General features: G+C 42.2%; 1 protein-coding gene across 1 annotated transcript in view; it reads right to left on the reverse strand.

Annotated features, from left to right (window-relative positions):
• The window catches only part of zbbx (zinc finger, B-box domain containing), a 42,143-nt gene that overhangs the window by 9,417 nt on the left and 14,671 nt on the right, over positions 1–18,055 (reverse strand). The window contains exons 7-13 of the mRNA XM_034549030.1: positions 13,772–13,909; positions 11,944–12,145; positions 10,353–10,506; positions 6,357–6,457; positions 2,922–3,040; positions 2,715–2,770; positions 2,212–2,287 (exon numbers count right to left, since the gene is read on the reverse strand). Of these exons, the coding sequence (XP_034404921.1) occupies positions 2,212–2,287; positions 2,715–2,770; positions 2,922–3,040; positions 6,357–6,457; positions 10,353–10,506; positions 11,944–12,145; positions 13,772–13,909 (846 nt within the window). The remainder of the gene's footprint in view (positions 1–2,211; positions 2,288–2,714; positions 2,771–2,921; positions 3,041–6,356; positions 6,458–10,352; positions 10,507–11,943; positions 12,146–13,771; positions 13,910–18,055) is intronic.

The following is an 18,055-nucleotide window of genomic DNA, read 5'->3' on the forward strand; positions in this document are numbered from 1 at the left end:
CGAGTTAGGATGTCATGCATGCCTCTTTAGCACCATGGTAAGAGCCTTTGAAGAATATACACAAAAAACACACATAAGGAAACCGTGGGTGGCTGTTCAGAAATATGTCTGTAAGATTTGGTAATAAAAGAGCAATGAAGGTCACAATTCTGGCAGCAATAGAGGAGCAATTTCATTGTGAAATCCAACACAATCCTTTAAGTCCAAGTCATGTTCCTCCTTATACCAACAGTGGCCTTCATTTATGCATTATATCTAGTTTTGTTTTCATAAGGATTTAAGTGATTAAGCACATAGCGCCCCATGGCATATGACAGAGATACACTGATCAGCATTGGGGGGGAAAGTGTGGGTAATGGATAAAGTGCAGCAGAGCTGAAGACATTCCCCGCCCACTGCATCTTCCGACCACCATGGCCGACAAGTATGACCTAACGCAGAGTCGACCGCCCCAAGAAGAGAGGGAGGAGAGCCGAGATGGAAGATAATCTAATCCAGGTCTAGGACCTGAGGCCATTCCACTACCCAGCCGACTCCTGGCTGATGTCAGGCTGAAATAAGACTTCAGGCTAACCCAGCAACAGAAGGTCAAGGACTATTGAGCGGCCCACATCTTTACAGAGACCTGGCTCCATTGTGGCAACCTAAATCATTCATATATATATATATATATAATCGGCTCAAGAGTCATAATGTATGTCCCTACGCTTCTAAGAAATTCTCGACGAATATTTGATACATACGAAAAAAATTGTTCGAAACCATCTGCTGTGATCAGTCAACTCATGGAATGCAATATTACCCGTTGGCTGCCACTTCATAATCAAAACAAGTAAACATTGTGTGTTTAATTGGTGTTCTTGTCACCATCTCAACACCATCAGTGCACAGACACATATAAAGAAAGGCCGTATTACAATCCACTCACCTACGGATAGCTCACCTTCCTCCTCCATTTTCACAGCTAAAGGCGAATTCTTGATGACATCTAACTGCGATGGAAATGATGGGATACACTGCGAATCCAGAGTTAATTCATATTCACCAGAGATGGGGGTAGAGGACATAACATCTGAAGAGTCCCTATTTATTGGAGTTGACTCATGACCAGAACATGCATCTGGAGGGGACGCATTAAATAGAGATAAACTGGCTATGTTTATTACTGCTGGATTTGGTTCCAGAGATTTTGGTGGTTGATTTGGACTGGAAAACACACGTGACAGAGGCAGCTGGAGTTGATTGTCTGATAGGAGAGACTCTGGGTCACAGCAGGAATGCTGGGATTGCCTTGGGGACTCCAGATTGTTCGGGGGCAATTGAGAGAGCTTCAGTGAGATTGATTCGTGGAATAACTGGGAAGATTGGGGTTGTTCTAGTAAGAGAGATGAGTCTGAGCTTCTTTGTAATGGGCTTGATTGGTAAACTTTGGGCAATAAGGTTGACTCGGTGGAGCTTAATGGTGAGACTGTGAATGTCGACCTAAGGGAGAGGGATGTGGAGGAAGGAGAGAGATGGTCTTCTGGGAGTGTAGGTCTGGTACTGGCCAAAGGAGAAACATCAGGTGGAAATGAGTCCGGGGAGTGTGAGAATTTAGGGATCTCAGTTTGGGAATGTACCAATAAGGGAGTGGAAAAAACTTGTATTGATCCACAGTCAGAATCTGATTTATGGACATTTGGGGGGCAATTTGGCTTTTGTGTCTTGATTGATGACTTTGAAGTCCCTGGAGTCTCAGCAGTGGGGGATGCTGACAGCGTACCTTTAGAGGATGATGCTGTGCAAAAGAAAAGACAAACAATAATACACAGTTAAAAAAAGAAAATGTCATTAACATAAAACACCAGGGAGTTTTAATAATACTGATTTACCACTGATTTAGTGTTGCCAATATTCAATACATATGATCAAATCAACTTTTGGAACTGATTATGTGTGTTAGACAAAGATTCTCTAGAAAGCATATTGTCATGGTGTCATCACACACCACCACTGGTTTATGTCATAAGATAATATCCAACATTACATCTTGCTTTCTGAGGAGAAAACTGGAGACAATGCATACAAAAAACCACAAAGCTCACATTTTATTGAGTGTTCTGCTTGTGAAGTCTGAGGCTTAGACAAATTGAGCCTCTGAGCTGCTTTAGGTTGTTCTGGTGCTCCAGACTGCACGGATGGTTTCGCTGGACTGGGAGAGGAGCAGCTAACCTTTGAGGACCCAGTGGTTGAAGCTGTTTGGGGCACCAGTGCTCCCTTAATGAGGACCAGCTGCACAGAGGGAAGACTGCGGGAAATAGAAAGCGCTGTGAGGGAGTCCACGGCCACGCATAACTTTATGGCACACTGTTTTAATAAAAATGATTGGCAACCTTGTGAAAGATTAAACAGATTTCATTTCAATAATACAAATAGCTTATTAAATAGGGACTACCTTTTAATGTATGCAAGTAATGTATCATATATTATGAGGCGACTGGATGTTATTATATTTATCTTCTTTTCAAAAAGGAAACAAAAAGTAATTAAATCAAGTGTTCACCAGATTGTTTATCAATTCCCTTGTCTGTAGATGAAAAGCCTTGTTCTCTCTGACAGTCTCCATATTTGACAGACGTAGCCAGTGAAGCTTTTTCACACAAGCCACTGTGAATGTGTTATAAGCACCTGCGAGGTCACCACAGATACTTTTTTTTTTTTTAAATTAGGCTCACTTTCTGTTGTTGTCTGTCCTCCATTCAGCAACAACTCCATGTGTGTCTTTGTCTCGCTGTAGAAAACCAAAGAGAACAGTGTTGTCACACACATGAAGGAGACAAAGAGGGAGAAATGGAAATAAATAACATACTAAATATGTGAAGCACTGTATGCAGGTGTGTGTCTACTCGTTTGTTAAAATAAAACGCTTCAGTCACTCTCACCTCATCCATGACTTCTATGACGAGGCACGATTCAGGTGCGGTAATCTGAGGCTCAGGACTGCTGCTGACTGGGAAAGCAAACAGTGATGGACAGTAGCGACGGATATCCTCCTCCTGAGCTACGCACGCACACAAACACAAAAAACAAGACCAGATAAGAGGGAAAGAGGGTTGTGTCATGTGTTTCAACCTGAGTATTGTTTTTTGTTTGTTTTCCGTGGCTGGAACTAAATAATTATACACAGCATATATTAATTTGTTCATTAAACATGCATACCGGCCAATGTGTCGATCACAGGCCAAATCTAACCCCTCAGCACTCGGGTCGAAGAAAATGTCCCTATAACATCAACTTTCAGAGAAGCACTCCACTGTCCCTTTTGATTAAAAAAATGTCCAAGCAATTAGAGCCAGTTAATGGCATTATTTACAATGGCGTAAACCAAGTCGAAAATCGTAACAACGTAAAAAGAAAAACAGGTGCATTTGAGTGTTTCCTGTACCTCGCATCACTTTTCTACCTGTGAGGAAGCCTGGACTATTGGTACCAGTAGGGACATTTTCTTCTCCTTAATCGTCCTCCTCTAGGAATCAGAGGTCGGGGTCGGAGCTGCGCACTTGGGTTTGTAATAATTTATCGTAAGTTTCAGTTGAAAGATGTTGCTGACACAGCAAGGAATGAACACAACCCTGTGATGACACAACCCTGCTGCTCAAAAGACAGCAGACGCGTAATCTATGTGGATGTGTTGATTTTGAGCAAACATCAACCGATCATTTCATCTCATATGGTTATTTAAGCAGAAATACATACTGAATGTGGAGATACATTCACATAGTTAGATACTTTATGGCCATTTCTTCTTGCCAATAAAAAGATCAACACACTGGATGTTGGAATCCTCTTATCTTTTTCCTCTGAAGTTGTTTCAGTCTGTGTCTTTCTATCATTGTGCACGTTTCCTGTCTGTGCTACCTCCCCATCTCGCTCTCTTATGCTAACAATCCTTCTATAACATCCCCACATGTGTCTGGCAGCTTGGGAAAATGAGAATATAAAACAAGGGAGAGGTCCCACATGATGCCTTTAATAATTCATGGACAAACACAGAGCTCACTCTTTCATATTCAAAGAGAGGAGAGGAGGAGAAACTCTGCAACCTGTTGTAATTGACATGCGTTGGAAAAGTTTGAAGCAGGTGGAAGGAATAGTTTATCAGCCACTGAACAGCTTTACATTTCCCAAAGAGGCTGATGTCTTCCTCACATCTGCATATTGCTGAAACAATGGAATATTAATAATTACACTGTGAGCAGAGATATGAAATGCCATGACGACAACACCGTCTCTCCACCGTGGGTTCGGGGGGCGGTGTCAGCAGTGGTAATCGCTGTATGAGGGTTCAACTAGCTGCTAGCATGATGGGTATTTAATGAAGTAGTCTATTGGTATTGATTTCACTTTAAGGGTATTGGTATTGGTACCAGTGTTTAAAATGTTGCTTTACGGAAAAATAATCCAACCTTTGCAACTAGGAACACTGGATCTCGGGATGGAGAAGGTTGAGAAACCCTCCTTTAAGGAGCATGTTTTATTCAAAATAACCATAAAACCACTTGCAACAATTGGTCAAATCCCCAGGCATGAATTACTTTGACTGAACTTCAGCCTTCAGACTCCAAGACCAAGACCTGTCAGAAACAGTCTGGTTCCCTAAGTAGCTTTCTAACCATTATAAATTATCTAGAGGTTATTCTTGAATTGCATCTGTGTGTCAAGTCAAAAACAAGAAATTCCCCTCAAGTTCATTAACTCAGCCTCCCTCTTCCATTCCTTAAACCACCTTCTTGAAAAGGGCAGTGTTGCAATATTTCCACATATCCAAAAACCTGTTTATATCCAAGAATATACTGTTGACACGACGTGTATCGAAATTCAGAATATTGTCATAATCAGAATAACAATGGAATATAAGTGTGCATGTCAACATAGTCATTGTTGCGTAATCAATGCCTTTGTCAAAACTAATATTTTGTTCTGGGTGGTTGTGGGAGCTGAAAAATTGTGTAAAGCATTAACCAGAATGCAGGAGGCGAGAAAGAGTGATTTCTATGTCTGGAATGGGATTTATAAAAAGGGCAACCTACGATTGAATGGTCGGCATTATCAAAGATGCTGGCGCATGGACTACAAGAAGGGAGAAAAGTACAAAGCTGCCCATCTCTAAAAGTTGTAATACTTAGGAGACAGGAGCTGTTTTCAAGCTGAAGTTACTTTTAAGACTGCATCTCTGATTTATTAGATCTGGCACAGCGGAGAACTACAAGAGAAATTGTTAATTCATAATACCGGTGCAATGCCCGTTCAAAAGCTGCCTCTTGGGAACGGGTCGACTGTTTGGCCTCCGGTATTGCTGCTTGCAGCTTTCTCGAGAACCGCTCATCCAAACAACTTTACATGACACGGTTGCATCCCAGAGCAATGTCGGGGCATACGTGTCATTTGGGGGCAATAGCCTGAGCGAACAATGACGGCGTGAGATCCGTACCCAGTGTGCCGTTTGTCGTTGTAAAAGTGAATAATGTAACGAACAACGGAGAGAGCGCTCTAACCAGAATGATGTTGGGTGGTGTAACAGCTAATACTGTGACTAGCAACAGACAGCTAGCTGTACCCAGGATGCCGTTCGGTGGTGGAACAGCTAATCACCTCTCAATAAACTACCTAAGTCGTAGCCCAGTTACTAGGAAATATTAGTAAAAACTCGAAGCTTCACTGTGTCACATTTAGCTGGTTGTCTTGTCACATATCAAACATTTCTATGTGGAGCACAGGAAACCATTTTTAACCTCCAAGATTTTTAGAATAAATAACCAACAGCTATGTGGAAGGGGGCAAGCGGTGAATCTTGATTGGTGTGATGAGAGGCAGTTGACAGCTCCAGGGTCCACAGGTTTTGAAGGGGAGAGATAACCGTGGGTGCTCGGAATGCCAGGACCACCCCCTGGCTGGTGAGCTCCAAGCCCCGAGCTTCAGACAGGCAAACCCCCACCCCCTCTCGCTGCCCAATGCCTTTCCCAGGCAGGGTGCAACCTGTCAGGCATGAGCCGCCTCTAACGGCCCTCTGCCCACACAATCACAGCCAGTGATTACCCATCACACCGCCACGGCTGGATGGGCAGGCACTGATACGTCTGACCCGCTGAAAGGGAGAGGTTTTTTTACTTTTTGCTATTGTGTGTTTGTATATTTGTCTGAGTGTGCAGGTCATCTGTTAAACTACTCTATCCGTAGCTGTTTTTTTGTTTGGTCCAACAGCCTGTTTGGGTATGTATATCAGCAAGGAGTTGTGTGTGTAGGTGTGTGTGTGTGTGTGTGTGTGTGTGTGTGTGTGTGTGTGTGTGTGTGTGTGTGTGCGTGTCCTTGTGTATTACCTGTTAAGCTGCTTGCCGTCTCCTCCCCAGTGTTTGCTTGAGGCAGTGATTTTAAATCCGTACCAAAGGCCAACAGTGGACGATAAGTTTCGACAGGTGTTCTAGAAACCAAAAATCACATATAAATGAATGAATAAATACTAAATGAACAAAAATAAAACATGAACCCATACGCTCTGGGCCAGACCCAAGGCAAAAAAGTAATTGGCTGAGTAACAATTGTCTTATTTTCCTCTTTTCAGTCTGATGCTCTCTTTTCTTTATCCTGAAACATGGATTATGAAAGTGATGGATGGACATATTGATGGATATATGCAGTCTCTGGTTCTCTTGTCAAATCATTGTGCCGTAGTCCCACCTCAACCGTCCTTCACATAGTCACTCTTTATTTAACCCCTCCCCTTACCTCTATTCCCTCCTTCCTGGTCTAATATAGCCAGAGTTCAAGGCCAGCGTGAGAGACTTCATGAGAAGCTCCCGCTGTCCGAAAAGTGAGATTCCCAATCTCACCTTTCGGACAGCTTGTAGCTTGTATCTTTTCCTTTTACTAAGTCCATATCCTCAAACTTGGCAATGTTTATCCTTTCTCTGCCTTTTTAATTTACTCAGACAGTTATACTGTATATAATCCTGTCTCTCACATCCCTTTACACCATCCATCCCTTTTCTCCGTGCATACAGTACTTTACATGCAGTAGCCCCACGAGCCTCAGGCTGTTTGCATTTTGCCCGAGCGCACGAGAAGAAGCATGTTGCTCCTCTGGCTTCCTCTTGTGTTGTTTCATGTTCACCTCCCTTTGGAGGTACATGCTTGATAAAGTGACCTTCAACCCATGTAGCAGGTTTACGCATCCACAGAGGCAAAACTAACCCTGGTGAAGTGTTCTTGAGAAAGGATTCTGAATCCCCACCAAATGAGCCTGCACCCTGTCAGGAAGAGCGAGAGGAGAGTTTCCCTGAAGTAATTAATACAGTGTCAAATTATTTATACGTCTCTCTAAAAAGGAGCAGTATATCTCCGATGATATTCAGAGACAAATTATGGAACTGTAGAATTGAGTGACTGGGAGGTGAGACTCCGCTAAGTGATGTATAGGACATACTTTCTCAGCGGGCCAATTTTATTTATGATACTTCACCAGAAACAGGACTTCATTTTGGTTAAAGCATTATCTAAATGTCCCTTAGACTAATGGAAATACCCTTATTTAATGCCCTCTGCAATTAAGTGAAGTTAAAGCAAGAGAGATTTGATAGCAATGAGCCCTTTAAGAGGACCATTATTGGTGCTATATTTGCACTGCGGACAGCGGATTAGCTCAATCAAATTTGACGTATGTTCCAAATGTGCTTCATGGAAGTCACCGCATCTATCAGAGGTGATAGTTTGGCAATTTCTCCAACCAGCTAAGCTTCTATTTATGTCCTTGAAGCTCAAACTTTGGCTCCAAGTAACCGTTTGGCACAACTCACATTAGCAGCTTCAGATCAATCAGATCTGTCGTTTACTTCAGATCCCTATCGACAGTGTATGGACAGAGAACATAAACAGCCCAGAAATAAAGTATCTACAGTCTCACTGGAGAAAAGATGTCAAAGAACTGGGCTTGGCATACAAACAACAAGAACACAATCCACTGGACTTGTTCGTTGATAAGAGTTGCTTAGAAGCAATCTGACATCTATGGATGCTCAAGCATAACAAAGATGTTCTCTTTTTCAAACTAATAACGTAATTGGCTGTGACCTTACTCCAGTCACATTGGACCAGGTTTGGGTTGTAAATTTGGAAGTGCCAGTCGGGTGCAGTCAGGTCTTTTCTCACAGACGTGGATCGGGGCCAGTTCTATGCCCATGCAGACTTTTATTTCAGGGTTCAGTGCCTTGATCGCACACACTTTGACTGTTGATGGAAGAGCCAACCCACACTGCCCAGCCAGCTCAGGAAATCAGATTGATGCCCACCGGGTCACAATCCTGCTGTCTGGAACACCGTGGGCCACCCAATATTCCCAACCAGGTGATAGAGTTTATGACTCAAATATCGCTGAGCATGTTTAGCAAATTCTTGGAAAAGAATCCTTCCTCCTCCACGCTTCCCCCCCCCCCCCCCCCCCATTATTATAGAGGCTTGTTAAAATTCAGCCTCCCACTTCTTCGTGCCAGCCAGTCTCTCTGTCTCTCCATTAAGCTCTGCCACCATCACCGCTGCAGGCTTATTGCACTCCAGATTGGCTCTCTAGTCTATTCCACAGTTAGAGACTGCTACAGCAGGGGACTTAAGAGTATTCCAGCTCAGGCAGTCAACGGGCCTAAAACTGCACTCTGCTCTCCCCTCCTCTGGCCTGCTCTCCAGTGGGCAACTCAGCCCAAAAGGAGCCGCTTAAATAAAGGGCTGTAATAATGGAACCTGCTGAAGCCAGGCCCTCAGGCAGTCTAAGGCACAATAAGTGCTGAGAAACTGCTTTGTACACCGGTGGCTTATGGAGGCTGACTACAGAGCGCCAGGAGAGATCTGCGGTGGCAAGAGATGGTGTGTGTGCGTGCGTTTCATCATATGTATACCTATGTGAGATGGGATGTGTGTGTGTGTGTGTGGATGTGTCCCCAGAAAAGGGAGTGGAAACATCGGAGTAGATTTGTGTGAAGTGAGAAGGAGACTTGTGGAAGCTGTGTGTGCATGTGGGTATATCAACGTTCCCAGCTGTATAAAGAGCGACCTCAATAGGTTTTCACAAAGTGACCTCTGTCTGCGCCTGTTGAAGTGTTTAACCTGCTATACTATATACTAAAATGTTCTAAAGTTCATGGGCACATGGAGACATGATTGAAAAGAAAATTTAAAACTAATTATAAGGAAATGAAAAGAGTAAAACAATACAAATCTCATGTACCTTAGCATTGCTGCATTGCTTAAAATATGATAAATGTCACAGAACGGTTGAATTGAAATCACAATCTTGCATTACGTTAAGTCCACCCAAAGCTCCACAGTAACTTACTGTATGTGTGGTGTTATAGTTGTGAATATTACATTAAACAAATAGAGTATTACTCACAATTCACTATTGATTTAGATTCTACAACATGTCAACAATGAAACCACTTTTGGCACTAAAATCACATAATTTACCACAGGACATTACAGTCTGAACTCGCCATTGTCTATAGCACCCTTGAGCTTGACTAATCATGAAAACGGTATGTATATTACCTCTATATTATATTACCTCTAATAAAAGAAATCCTGAATACTTAGAAATCATCCCATTTTGTGAAGAAGCACTTGCAACGGCTTCGAAGCATCAGTGAGCACCAGGAAAGAAACCGGGAGACATCGAGGTAATGGAACAGCAGGGAGGCACTGAAGAGTTGATGGATAGTTGATAGAAAGGCGACTAGAACGACTAACTTTTGAGTTTCAAGTTTCCCAAAAAATATCTATTTATTTATTAGTAGACACTGTGTGAATGGATCCAGTGTAGACACTTTTAGAGAAGCTGTCAATGCATCCTGCATACTGAGTCTACTGCATACGAACAGCATGTAGTATACATAGAAAATGTTAAATGATTTACGATATGATCATTCTGACACAGCAATGACAAATGTAAAATCTAAACTAAGTAAAAGTGGAATAATAACTATAAGTTATTATTAAAGGAATAGTCCTTAGTTTTAATGAGTTGTGTCACAAAGAAAGCTTGTTGTAAAATGCATAATGAACACATGCGTACATGTCTCTAAACATGACTGTTATACCTTGCTCAGCAACCACATATTTTTGCTTGAAAATCATAATTATGTAACTATACAGCTTTGAGTTATCTTGTTTTTTGTAAAGGAAATAATTATTCGGTACAAAAAAGATATGTTGTCAGGTATAATGACAGCGTCTCATGGGGCAGACTGCCAGGACCCAATGAGAGAAGCCGTTGCATGCTTTAGGACCATGTATTTGTGGTGCATGCATATTTTTCTCTCTGCCATGTGTACCTGCGGTGATTCTTGAGAAGCAATCTGTCCATGTAGGTAAGGCTGTTTTCTGTGAACTCCACCCTGACAGGTACCCTCTCTTCTCCCCCTCCTCGTCCTACAGCGCCCCTGTCTGGAGAGAGGTCCGCCTGGGTCGCCATAACTGACACAGATACTGGAGGAACATGGGGAAGGGGAGATCACACAACAATAGAGTTACGGGAAGGGTGAGTAAAGAAAGAGAGAGGAGTAAAATAAAGCGAAACAGAAAGAAGGAGCCAGACAGGTAGAAAAAGGAGCAGGAAAACATCACTCGCCAGCTTCTCAACACCTTTCTCAAAACACCTCCCCTCGTGAAGTGAGAAAACACCTTGTCACCACGCCAAGAGTGCCAAAACACAAACAGACAAGAGACAGCCCCCTGGGAATACAAAAAAAGATGTACACAATGCAAAAGGAACATAATAAGTACATAAGAGAAAGGGAAAGATAGAGGTAAGAAAGAGGAATTCATGATTCTACTCCAGACACTTTGACAGTCCACAGTGGCGCCTTTAAATTGGACCCGGGTGCCATTGGCCTGACAGAAATAATTAGGGCTGGAGGGGCGAGCAGTAATTTGCAGAGCAGAGCGAAGGCAGAGAGCAGCAGAGTATGTCCAAGCGGTAAAGCAGAGAAAATAGGAGGCCTAATGAAAAGCACAAACACCTAGCCACATACACTCAGAACCTCGAATAATAGCACTAATAATACACACCCACGTCAACCTGCACACGCAAACAACGCTGCAAATGCACACATGTAGAAACACAGAATGTGTGGAAAGACATACAAATTGCCTGACCCAGTGGACCTCGTACACATACGCATACACACAGCTGAGGCGGTTAGTGCTGTGGTGTGGAGTAGGGCCACCCCGAACACTCCTCTCATTATCTCAATATGCAACAGCTATGGATTACCCCTCCTACTGCAGCGGTAAGCACTTTCTATGAGGCCTTAGCAGATCAGAGCACAGAAGGGGAGCGGTGAAGTGGGGGAGATGCAGGAGATGCAGGAGCGAGGAAGAGCCAAGAAGAGAAGGATGTACAGGCGGAAGGTGGAAAGAAATATACATTTCTGTATCTTCACATACCATTTTGAGGTACCTGCACTTAACTTAAGTGCTGCATTTCGTGAGGGACACACTATAGTATACTTTTATATTTTCATCTGATCAGAATTAACTTATTAACACTTATTAAATATGATACTCTATATACGCCACTACACAGAGTATTTGGCTAAGCACGACTCGGACCACCGCAACATACCATACACATACCAGGCATGTCAAACATCTTAACGGGACCACTTATCAGAATAAGAACTATAATACACTGTTCATACTTTCACTAAAGTATGTTTTTAATGCAGAGCTTTTACATTTCATGAAGTAGGGTTTGCTACTATTACCTAAAGGTCCACTAATTGATATGTCATGCTACTAGTTAATAAAATGACAATGTGTAATGTGAGAGCTGTTGCCTGGTTACGCCGTAGCCCCTCACCCTCACCCTGCCGAATCCTGTGTGTATGTCTGTATGCCTTCCACCATGTCGATGCAGTTCACCTGGTTGGATGGGTGTCCACATTGCATCCTCGCTCATGGATTCTCCTGATTCCTCACTCTTCTCTCCTCTCCACTGTCGGAGAGCTTCGTGGAAAGATCTTGCAGATTCCACCTCATTGTACTCTCCTTTAAGAAAGGACATTTTCTGCCCTTTTTCAATCATTTCCACCTTTGTCTCCTCTCCATGATCCTCAGTCAACACCTGCGAAAAAAAAGAATATCCCTTGACTTAAGTTCGTAATGGATGGCCAAAGTATGATAAGGTTAAGAAGCTTCTCTCCTGTATATGCATATCATTAATAAAGGTCATCCCTAGAAGGAATCGAACACCGGTCAAACAAATCTTGTTTTCCGATATAAATTGAATTTGTATGCCTGTGTATTTTCCCTTTTGCACGACTAAATATTCATTCGTTGATGAGTGCAAAATAACGGAAGGGACAGTTAATGAGATTTTGAGTGCTGCACGAGCAATATTGCCTGATGAAGCTGCTGGCAAAGGAACCGCATGTCTTTAAAGTGTACAAACATGCAAGCCTGGCTGTGACCTTGGCTATACCTTTGTTGAGACACCATTAAAAAGTGATGGGGATATTTTCAAAACATATCCGACCTCTGAAACGTTGCTTAGTTGGAATAAACACAAATGTATGTTTATGTTTATTAATGTTTCTAAATGCAGTTCCTCCTCACATACTCAAGAAAACATTTCAGATCGTGTGACTCAGCTCAGAGACTTGTGGTTCTGCATATATATACACACACACTGTCTATATATATATATATATATATATATTCATACTTTTGCTTAATCCTGTTAAGCCTGTTCACACTTATCTTCAGTAGCTAAACATATTACTTTCCCTTTTAAGTCAGACAATTGTTGTATTTGCTTCTCAGGTTTGTGGCTTGTTGGTCTCTCTTGGTCGCTGAGTGAAGTCCACTCTGAATATGTCAGTTGATATCTAGTTTGATATATATACACAACATATTGATCTTCTCAATATCTTCTGATCCAAAGCGTTCAAAACGACTGCTGTGAGAATGAGATCAACTGCACTGTGTGGTGTAAAGAGTCTGAAATGTCAATCTAACTGTTTGTGGCAGACCAAGACTGTTGGGGGCATATTTTAGTCCAAAGGTGCATGCAGTTCAGAAGCCTTCCTGTAGACACGGCCTGTGGATGGAGCGACAATTAGGGTTTGTTTGAAGGCTTTTCAATTGACTCACAGGGTGTGGAGGTAAAACTCACATGGTGCAAAGGCCTGTTTGACATGGCAAGTGAACTATAAATGGAGAGAAATTTCCTTCATGGATCAATAACCATTTGAACAAAAAAAATATATATATATTTTTCTTCCAAAATATTCTTTTATGGATCGTCTTAAAAGGTAAACTGTGTGGAGAAGAAACTTATATAATATGGCTCTCCAGTAATTTAAGATTCTGCACTGTTCTCTAATATTAAGTCAACAATCATTTGTAAAATAAATTTGGTAGTAGCACAAACAGCAGATTTAGAAGATAGAAGCTTTGGCTTAAAGGACCAGAAGTTAAGCTAAAGAAAGAAATACTGGACTGCCTACATCCATATCCGTATTCTGTCCACAGCAAACGTCACCAGATAGCTGTTAATACAAGGCCCACTGATGACTCATCTTATTAATATATCTTTTTAAGAGTCGCTTTCTTCTTTTCTCCAAACAATTGACTGTACTACATGCTAAACGATGTGAGTCAATGTATCTCAACATAACTGTATTTTGTCATCCAAACTCCACACTTGATCATGTAGAAGTGTGTGTTACTAAATAACATCACCACCTACCTGGCTGGGATCAGGGTGCAGGTGCTTAGGTTTTGCCACAGCGTGACTCGTGAAGGTAGCGGGATCGGAGCTCGGGTTAATCTGTTCCTGGAAGCGGCCGACAACATCTCTCGTACTCATGTGAGTCTGTAAGTCTGTCTGTAAAAGAAGGCCAAAGTATGTGAGATTAAATCAACATTGTTGCTACTGAACAAAAAGGCAGCAGCTGGCACTTTGTGACAGAGATGTGATGCATTTTAAATTAAATACATAAAACATAATAGCGGGGAAAGTAACTGAATCACAAGTGGTAAAATTATGATAATAATAATTTGCATTCATTGCATAAAAGCAAGAGATAACAACTGCATAAAATAAGAAGTTAGTCGGTGATTTATCAAAGCTGTGCGTTTAGTTAGAGAAACATAGAGCAACAAGAGAGTTGGTAGACAATCAACTGTGCTGCTGCCTCCAACACTGATCACCAACGCGTCAGAGACGTCACACAGGAGACAATAAATGAATACCTTTTCATACCATTAAAAAAGTTCCACTGCATATACACTAACGATATGAAGGCGATGAGAAGACACTACAGGCAGCCACCATGAACCCCATTTGGAGGGTGCAACCTAATTACTTTAAGTGCTCATACCTCCATCGCGAGCATAACCTTGAAAGTCACAATGATGAACTCAATGTTATACCTTTATTTTATGTTAATGAAACCACAAAGACACTGGTGATGTCCATCACAAAATAACCAAGGTGGTCTCACACTTTATGCATGTTGCCGATACATCCCATCTTAACCACAAAGCAATAAGGATCTATTGATAAACTTCGTCCAGTAGCGCGTCACACATACGCCAAGGCAAATTTTTGTTATAAATAAAACCACTTACGGAATGTGATCAGACATCTCCATAATTTTGGACAAGAGAAAACGGAAAGCCCACCGAATGAGTGTTGATTGATTTTCTCCATTCCACAGGCTGAATTCATTATGCCGCTCCATTAATCACCAGGGACCAGTAGGGCTGCTGAGGTTAACCAGTCTGTCCTTGAAAGTGTCCAACGGGGACGCGCAAACAAACGAGTCCGGGTATTGTGGAGAAACAGCGAGCTTGAGAAAGACGAAATTCAGACTAGGCGAGCAAGCTTTATAGTATAATTTTGCTCATTTCCTGATTTTATTGCTTGCCCTGTAGCACCTTCAGGGAGATTCACATTGTCTGACAAGAGCCTGTTTCTGTAGGACGCAAGCAGCCTATTGAGCATAGAGAAACTTTATAGGATCCCTTTAATCCTTGGAACACTAAAATTGGTCTTATGAGCCCCTTTGGCCCAGAGACCTTTGTCAGGACCTTGGTATTTCCACCCGTGAAACTTTAAACGTGTGGGTGTGATAACCGTCTAACGAGTATGCACGACTGTAACTCTGCCACATTAAAAGGAGGCTTCTTGCAGCATAAGATCATTTTGCACCCTGCAGGAACAGAAGCACAATCATATATTTGTCGTCTCATTGCGGGTGGCACTTAGTTTACGCCTGTGCTACTTCTGCATCTGGTGTTGAACAGCCCCACGCGGTAATATCGTCATTGTAGATCGATGAATCTGTGTACGCCCAATCTGGCAAAGACAGAGACTCGTTATTGGTTTGAAATATCTCAGGTTTCTTCCGTGATGAAAGCCGAGTGTAGCTCATTCTATCCATGTGTTGAATTAGTGTATTCAGCACCTCGCGGGAGAGAACTTGCCCATGGCCACGAAATCTTTAAGAATCAAATCTTTGTCTCCAAACAACCCCTCAAGCCTGGGGACATTACTTTCCTCATCTTAACAACTTCTGATGGAAAATCTTTCCGTCGCAAGAGGTTTCAAACCGTGTCCCGGCTGAAGCCATCCCGCTGGCTCGGTTTCTCTCACTTTTCTGTCTTTTTGCTCACCAGCCAACTGTGCTTACAGGTGTGCACATCAATGGACACTTAAGGCCTCAGTATGCTTCAAGCTGAGAGCTTGTCATACCACCCAACAGTGCCGGAAACCACCGTAACAACCTTTTGTGTGTACAACCAATTGCAACACAAAGGTTGCCTTCCAGGAGACATTGTTACAAACGGGACACATGTCTGAAAAACTGGCATTTCACAATTGTAATCCGTCTGTGTTATAAAACAGTGCATTGGGTTTATCCGTTGTTAGAGACAGAACATAAGCGACGGGTTACTGTTCCACTGACAATGACCCACTTGGCCATTAGCTCAGATCCATACAGTAGTTTGAAGCATCAGGGGTTCACATTCATTGTAAGAAGCATTATTTGGTGGGCCCCCAGGCCACATTATTGTATCTGGTATTGTGGCCAAATACCCATCTGATTGTTTGGATTAATTACAGACCTCAGACTGGATATACAGTATACAGTACACACACACACACACACACTACCATCATCATACTAATGTGCTCCCTGCATTCATATCAAATCAAAGTTGTGCAAAAAAAAGCCAGTGAATCTTCCCCTGATATACCAGCTCCAGGATGCTGCCCAGCAGTTGAAGCAGCAGCGCTATCTTGTCTTTTTACGGGAGACAAAGGGAAATCAAATGTTCCCAAAGGGAAATAACATTGCATGCTTTATGCTTCTCATGTGATCATCACACAGAGAGAGAGAGAGAGAGAGAGAGAGAGATGGGTTGACAAGAAACAATGCCATCAAACAATACAAAATAATCAAACATTTAAATAATATACAGTAAATGATGTGATTTTTAATTATTTCTGTATGATGAAAAGCATACCACACCCATTTAGTACTCCGCACAGGTTTGGCTCAATCAAATACCAAGAATGCTCTGCCAACATTAATTGAACCAACATGCGTGACTGTGTGTATGCGTGTGTGTGTGTGTGTGTGTGTGTGTGTGTGTGTGTGTGTGTGTGTGTGTGACTGGAAACATTAGCTGATGAGGCACTGACAAAAACCCCAGCACAGCAGACTGATGAAATTAATATTTTTTTTTGTCTTTCTGACTCTCGTTCGCTCTCCCTCCCTCCCTCATTCTTTCCAAGGCAAATGAAACAGGATTAACAGAGGAGAGAGAGAGAGAGAGAGAGAGAGAGAGAGAGAGAGAGAGAAGCCTGCGTCAGCTGCATGTGTATAATCTCTTTCTGTCCTGCCAAAACACACAGTTTTGCATGTGTGATTGAAAGAGAGTATGCACGTGTATGTGTTCCATCCAGCATCACTGAGTGTAACGTTAGGGGAGAAACAGAGATGAACACTGAGGACACATACAGAGATATAGAGAGATTGTTTTTCACTGAGCCGTTTCACTGTTTTTTCTCTCTATCGGTGTGTATGACTCGGTTCCACCACGCTGGCTTTCCAGCAACATACTGTGACCCAACCAGCAGTCAGTTAGCACACGGACAAAAGCACTGAACACAGACCTGTGTGCATGAGCAGAGCTACACTGCAGAACGGCTGGTGAGCTGTTCTGTGCATAATCAGACAAAAGGCCTCTGTAGCTACACAAACAAATATGCAGAAAAAGGTACACATCATTGTACGCCAATGCCCACACTATCACACATATAAATCAAAGGCTTATCCATGCACAATTACAAAGCCCCACGTCATAGAATATTCCATCTCTTTGTGAGTAGTCCGAGATGAAAATAAGAGCGCCCAAGAAAACAATCATATGACAAGAAGCTAGAAGAACCGCACACATCCTGGGGAAGAAGCAGTACAGCGAGCAGAAAACAAGATGCAGAAAAGCGTACATGGAGTAACTCTATAAAACACCGATAATGTACATACAAATGACCTTCGAACACAATAAAAACAGAGTGCGAAACCAAAGAAGTGAAAGAAAATCCGTACCCGAGCTGAATATGGATAGACTTTTCGTCACCTCCATGATCAGCTTAGCTTGGTACATTATGGAGACCTTGGTTTCATAACCAATTGGATCACGGCAGTTAAATGCAGCAGTGGACCTGATAACACGCTGGCAATCGAGACAGGGCTAAAGAAATTGATTTAAAGAATGAGTTCATTTGAGAAGCAGTTGTTTTAAGCAAAGCCTGCTTAAAAGGAGAAAATGGTGGCTTTAAAAGTCAACTAGGCAACAGTAGGTTTACTAGTAAAGATTAAAAATCTTAAGCGACAGCCAACTACTGCTTAGAAAACTGTGCGATAAAAAAAGAGCAATTACTGCTTAACACTTAATATCGTCAATTTTAAATTTGACGTGATTAATTAAATTTATCAGCATACTGTATCTTATTAAA

Source organism: Cyclopterus lumpus, chromosome 13 (assembly GCF_009769545.1).
Source record: "Cyclopterus lumpus isolate fCycLum1 chromosome 13, fCycLum1.pri, whole genome shotgun sequence".
Lineage (NCBI taxonomy): Eukaryota > Metazoa > Chordata > Actinopteri > Perciformes > Cyclopteridae > Cyclopterus > Cyclopterus lumpus.